The 7,185-nt window shown below is 39.8% G+C and overlaps 1 protein-coding gene across 1 annotated transcript in view; it reads left to right on the top strand.

Annotated features, from left to right (window-relative positions):
• Nucleotides 1-6: 6 nt before the first annotated feature.
• Nucleotides 7-7,185, top strand: part of LOC106868769 (lysophospholipid acyltransferase 6) — a 26,468-nt gene continuing 19,289 nt past the window's right edge. Inside the window, exon 1 of the mRNA XM_014914186.2 lies at nt 7-375. Coding sequence (XP_014769672.1) covers nt 295-375 — 81 coding nt within the window. The 5' untranslated portion in view covers nt 7-294. The remainder of the gene's footprint in view (nt 376-7,185) is intronic.

The following is a 7,185-nucleotide window of genomic DNA, read 5'->3' as shown; positions in this document are numbered from 1 at the left end:
TACCAACTATATACTTTATATATGGGACTATCTTTCACTTGAAAATCTTTTTCTTCTTTTGAAGTGAAAAGTAACTACAAATAACCTTCCCAAAAGGAACAAGACTGATCGGATTCAATCTTTCTTTTCTTCTTCATTTCACACACACAAACGTTCACTTGTTCACCCTCCCCTTCTTTCTTTTTTTCCCCTCTCTCTCTCTATCTATCTCTGTCTCAATCTCTCTCTCTCTCTCTCTCGTCTCGTCTTCTCTGTCTGTAATAAACTCACTCTAAGCGGCCGAACGAACCAAACATGGTATACACAGGCGAATTTTGTATGGGGTCTCGTTTGCTGACACCACTTTCAGATTTCTTCGGTTTACCCATAGACCAGGTATGTTACAATAATACTCTTATTTATTCTATTTTATTTAATGTTTTAATATTCTCTTGAAATGGTGCACGATAAGATTTTTCAGGTCGACTTTGATTTTCGAGCCTTCAAGCGAAAGACGACGGGGCACGATAAAATGAACACCAGTCAAGTACCGAAGTGGTTGTACTTATTATTATCATTGAGTCCCAGATCTGGCGTTTCAGGCGTGACCATCTCATATTTATACACACGTACAGGATTGTATTTTTCCAAAGAGTCTTTATTTTACAAGGATGACGAGTGTGATTCGAAGTAACTTGGCTGCTATTTCTCGGATTTGGAGTGACCGCACCATCACCCTGTAACCCTAACCGGGCCGTTTGGCTGACTCACTCACGTGTCCGATTAAAAGCTTTTCGCTATTTAATTGCGATCTCGTTAACGTTCTGAGTTTCCGAGTTCACGTCCCAGCGAAGTGAACTTTATTCTGTGAACAAACAACTGGTCTTGCTTTGCCACCTCAGTAGAATTAATATCGCTTGTTCAAATCGAAACGTGTGTTCTCAGTTAATTTCATCAGCTGGATTTTGTAGACCAGATTAACGCCCATACTATGTCTGTCTGAAGGTTTCACTCGACTGATCTTACTGGGATTGTCTCCCATGTTTAATCGTTTTGTCATTAGACTGCAGCCATGCTGGAGTACTTCTGTGAAGGATTTAGTCGAACTGATCGACACCCCCACTCCGTTGTGCTTTTTAACCACACGGCCACACCTGTTCTTTTATTCTTTTACTTGTTTCAATCATTTGACTGTGGCCATGCTGGGGCACCACCTTGGAGGGTTTTTTCAGTTAAACACCTCGACCCTGGGACTTATTCTTTATAAGCCTAGTACTTATTCTGTTGGTTTCTTTTGCTGAACTGCTAAGTTACAGGGACATAAACACACCATCGGTTGTCAAGCAATGGTGGAGGACAATGACATACACACACACACACACACATACAAATGCATATGTATGACAGGCTTGTTTCAGTTTCTGGCTACCAAATCCACTCACGAGGCTTTGGTTGGCCCGAGTCTATAGTAGAAGACACTTACCCAAGGTCCTACACAGTGGGACTGAACCCAGAGCCATGTGGTTCTTACCATACAGCCATTCCTGCACTTGTTCGTTTATTATTTTTTTAAAAATCAACCTTAATTAAGGAGTTTCTTGCCTGCTAATTACTTGAGTAATCATATTCGATCAAAGTGTTTCATCTCACTCTATTACATATTAGAGACCCTGACCATATGTGTATTCAGTATGCAGACGGCTCCCCTGAGCTAACAGTCTCCCAGCCATACAGTTGGCATTTGTAATCAGCATGCCTAGAGTTCCTTCATTTCCACCCTGCCACCCCGTATAGGTGCAGTGCATGAATAGGGGGTGGTTAAGAAGTTTGTTCCTCCACCATGTGGTTTTGCATCCTGTTTCACAGCTCAGCACGTTGAACAAGTGCCTTCTGCTGTGTACGTGTGCCGACTAAAGCCTTGGTAATGGATTTGGTAGATAGAAACTGAAAGAAGCCCAGTGTGTGTGTGTTTACATAGTAGAGTCAATAAAAAGTGTGCAATGAACTTGCCTATATATATATATAGGGGTCAGCCACATTTAAGTGACAAATATACTTCACTTTATCGTGCAGTTACTGTTAATACCTCGTTCAGAGATTTAACATTGCTTATATATATATATATATATATATATATATATATAAAAGAAGATTGTATAATTGTGAATAAATCACAGTTATAATGGAGAGGGTTGCAAAAACCCTTACATGTCTAGAAATAGCAGTCAAAGCTGTTATAAAGCCACCATAACCACTTATATTATATCCCTTCAGGGCTTAGAAAAACTGAAGGACTGCTGCAATAAGTGTGTGAATCTGAGAGGGGAATATGTTGAATAAAATCATAATTAACTGATCCTCTTGTATTTTCTTTTACCCAAAGCCAGGAACTTTCCAGAACCCCCTCATATATATATATATGTACGTATTGTTTTTTTTAAACACCATTTACACATGTAGTATATGTTATTCTGTTAAACACCATATATGCATACAGTATTCTGGACCAATCAAATGCAGGCAAGCATAATTAGGTCCATATGTGCACAGTTTAATTAAACACACACACACGCGCATGTACCCACAGTATATTTTGTTTTAATTCAGATGGCAAACACACATTCAGACAGGTCAGAGTCTAAACCCTTGTCGACTCATTTTACTGGAGTTCTTCTCCATCCCCCTCTTCAGCGTTGTGCACTTCAGAGAGTGTTTGTGGGGGGTGTGGAAGGGTTTGGGAGAAAGAAAAAAAAGGTGACCCAGTTTTTACTGTTAACCTTATTTTTATTGGAACAAATCGAAGGCTAGAGAAGAGGTACTTGTGAGATTACATACAGCAACAACAACAACAATGGTACTGAATGGTAAGAAGTGGATGATAGTGGCACAGAAATGTTGCTGGTGTTGTTATTGTTGTTGCTAATATCAAATTCAGAGATGATGTTGATAACAACTTGACAATAGCAACGACAATGGTATGCTGTGAGAAGTGTAGCTGTTTAACCCTAGGACTGCACTCAACTCGTAGATCAACCTGTGATCAAAAACATTCCAACCATAACAATCACAATTATGATTTTCTTTTTTTTTTTTTTTTGCAAAGGAGCAGGCATGACTGTGTGATAAGAAGCTTGCTTCTCAACCACATGGTTCCGGGTTCAGTTCCACTGTGTAGCACCTTGGGCAAGTATCTTCTACTATAGCCTTGAGTCAACCAAAACCGAGACCTTTGGTAATATACTGTGCTTGAGAAGACCTGTCAAGCCAAGTGAGGTCGCAGTCATGGCTGATGCTGGTGTTTCGTAACTGGCACATAAAAAGTACCCGCTACACTCTTGGAGAGGTTGGCGTTCGGAAGAAGGGCATCCAGCTGTAGAAACCATGGCAAATCAGATTGGAACCTGGTGCAGCTCCCCAGTTTTCAGTCAAACCGTCCAACCCATGCCAGCATGGAAAATAGGCATTACATGATGATGATGATGATGGTCTCAACAAGCAGACCTATGATAGACACATTCCAGCTATGACCATCCTGTCGTTTTTTATCAGACATATCATCAGCATCATCATTTTCATTTGACGTCCACTTTTCCATGTTTCCATGACGCTGATAGAAATTGTTGAAGTGTGTCTTCCATAGCTGGATGCTCTTCCTGTTTCCAATCAAGGTAATATTTCCCCATGACCGGACATGTTTTTCATGGAAGACTGAAAACAAATGACACTGCTTCTATGACAGTGACACTTGTTTACAACTGTCATGCGATGCCAAGACAAGGGTACACACAAACACATGCGTACACACACGCATGATGGGCTTCTTTTAGTTTCCATAGGCTTTGGTTGACTCCGGAGATATAGTAGAAGACAATTTGCCCCAGGTGTTGTTCATTTGTAGTCTTCCGTGGAAAAACATGTCTGGCCATGGGAAATATTGCCTTACCTGGAAATAGTTGAGAGTTGGCAGCAGGAATTGCATCTTCCATGACAAAATTTGCCTCAACAAATTCCGTCTGGTCATGGGAAATATTACCTTGCCGCAAGTAACGGGTGAGGGTTTGTGGCAGGAAGCATATCTGATCAAGGAAAAATCTGCCTTGACAAATTCCATTTAACCCACAAAAGCATGGAAAGGTAAACTTTAAATAATGATGATAATGATGATGATGATGATGTTTCTCCTCTTCCTGCTCCTGAAAACGAATTGTATTGTTGCAGAATCCATTTTTTGTATCAGCGATCTGAAGTGTGGGGTGCACGTGAGAGGTAAGCAAAAAAAACCATTGGGTTAGCGAGAGCAATCATTTCAGAGCAGGGCAAAGTAAGCTGTAAGTCCTTGACGTAGGATGAGATGGGTTTTTACAAGTTGGTGGTGGTCGGGAGTGGGGGGAGCAGAAGAAGCAGACAATGTGTTCAGAAGAGTGGTGGGGAGTGGGGTGGGGGTGGTGGACGAAGAAAGTTTTTTCAGCTGAAGTAGCTGTTTGTTCTTGTTGCTGATAACTTGCACGTGAGAGAAGTTATTGTGGTGGGGGTGAATGTTGCAGTTTTTACCTACATGCAGACAATCGCATATTCTCAGATTAAAGTTTGAGTATCGAGTGTAACCCTTACAGCAGAGATAGACAATAGATAAGAAGGGAGAAAGAGAGAGAGAGATTTGTAATCTGAAGTTTCTGTGCTGGCAGGGGGTGTTATGCGGCATCTGGGTTGCACCAAAGTCTGTGAAAGAATTGTCCAGAAGATTTAGTGTCTTTCTTTGAAGGAGGCATTGTTATTTCAGTTGGGTTTATTTGTGGGTCAAGAGGAGACAGCAGAAGCATAGCTAAAGATTGGGTCAGTCAAACCTGCCCTTGGTCTCCCTTTCTCTCTAGACAAAAGGCACCACAAAACACACCAACAGTTCCACCCTGAAAGCAGAATGACCTCCCTCAACCTCACCAAATATCACATTAATATGTTGATAAATAAAAAAGTTACAGGTGTTTAATGAGACTAGTCTAAATTCATGATTATTTTAGAATTTAATTGAAACTCATGAGGGGTCTATTTTGGTCAGAAATATAATAACGAAAGGGTTAACCTATTCGATACCAACCAGCCTGAAACTGTCCCTGCTTCTGTAATACAAGTGACCTGTTTTAAAGTGATCTAAATTACTGGGTTGAAAGGAAAAAATTCATGCACCGTGTTAAAATAAGGATTTTTTTATGCAAGAATTTATTCAAAAACAACAACAACTATTCTTCAAAATAAACCCCATCATTTTCCATGACCTTCTGCCAATGATCTGCGAGCTTTCGGATTTGGCCAAAGTACCAATCCTTCAGCTTTGAATCAAAAAATTCTTAGCAGGTTTCTTCAGCTTCGTCGAATGACTTGAATCGGTGACCTTTCATAAAGTACTGCATTGATTGGAAGAGACCGTAGTCAGATGGAGCAACGCCTGGACTATAGGCTGGATGCAGCAGAACTTCCACACCATCCAATTCTTCAACCTTGTTGCTGGTCTTTCTGGACATATGCGGCTTTGCATTGTCTTGTTGAAACAAAGCGCATTTTTGACGAACAAGTTTTGGGTACTTTTCAACCAGCGCATCATAGATTCAATCAAGTTGCTCGCAGTAAAGTTCAGCATTGATGGCATGACCATTCGGCACAAGTTTGGCGCACAACCTTTTCCCTCAATCTAATAAAAACCATCAAGATTCTACACTCAAGCTATGTTCCAAATACTAGCTTCATAATGGCAATGTTATTTTACTCAATAATATTATTATTATTATTATTATTACCTTTCTCCTCCTCCCTCTCATCATCGTTATTATTATTGGCGTTAATGTTATTAATTTTACATATTTTAGACATTGACTAATTTATTTTAATTATAGATGTTATTGTTATTTACTACTCCTACTACTACTGCTATTATTATTATTATTATTATCATTGTTATTATCACCATCATCATCATCACCATCTTTGCTCTGCCAAACACAATAGCTTTTGTTTTTGTATAGTTGTTGCTCATTGATTTCTTGAAGTTGGAAGTGTACCAACAGGTTAATAACACACATGTATACATGCACACACACACACACATATTATATATATATATATATATATAGAGAGAGAGAGAGAGAGAGAGAGAAAGAGAAAGAGATAGAGACTAACCAGTGTATTATATGGATGTACGCCTGTATTAAACAGATTAACTCGAAACCATCAAACAATGCAGACTTGAAAGTTTACGGAGCACTTCTGATGAAGAAAAGATTAAGCTGTACGTCAACTATTTCTATGGGAACCAAACACCTGCTAAACGAAGAGGAATAGGCTACCTTGGTGTTTATTGGTATAGACCAGCATTTCTCAACCGGAGTTCCCTGGAACCCTGGGTTCTGTGGAAGGTTCCTAGGCGTTCCATGAGAAAGCATGAGATAAGCTAATGCTAATTTCATGATTGTAATATTACTATGCATGAACAACATGTTATTGGTTAGGGGTTCCTTGAGACATGTAATTTCTTTTAAGGGTTACGCAAGGGTAAAATGGTTGAGAAACACTGGTATAGACACGCAACATGAAATTAAGGACCCAGCCACAGATAATACAGGACGGAGGACCCGGGCACAGAATTCTGAGTCGCATCTCTGTTGTTACCACTTGACGATTGTTATCGTCATCATCATGTTTGTGTTAGTGCCCACTTTTCTATGCTTGTATAGGTTGTATGGAGCTTATTGAGGGAAATTTTCTATGGCTGAATGCCCTTTCTGTCACCAACCTTCACCTGTTTCCAAGTAAGGTGATATTTCCACCTTAGCCAGACATGTTTCCATGAAAGACTGGAAGCAGCAAATATACATGTGTGTGTTTATGTTTCTCCCTGACTACCATTTGAAAAACAGTAGTTGGTTTGTTTACATCCCCATAACTTATTGGTTCAGCACAAGAGATTGATAGAATAAAGTTACCAGGCTTAACTATTTTTTTGTGGGGGGGACTTTCGTCTCTCTCCTGTTTCTGATGAAGAGCTTTGCTCGAAACGTAAAACACCCTTTCTTTCCTTTCGTGAGCATCTTATTAATACTTCGCATGTACCATGTCCTCGCGTTGTTGTTTTTCTCTCATTTTTTTTTTTTATTAATTACACACACACACACACACCCTGCTGTGGACTTCTACATAGACAAAATATATGTACTT

The sequence above is a fragment of the Octopus bimaculoides genome, chromosome 24 (assembly GCF_001194135.2).
Source record: "Octopus bimaculoides isolate UCB-OBI-ISO-001 chromosome 24, ASM119413v2, whole genome shotgun sequence".
In the NCBI taxonomy this organism is placed as follows: domain Eukaryota; kingdom Metazoa; phylum Mollusca; class Cephalopoda; order Octopoda; family Octopodidae; genus Octopus; species Octopus bimaculoides.
This window is presented reverse-complemented; position numbering and strand designations above follow the sequence as displayed.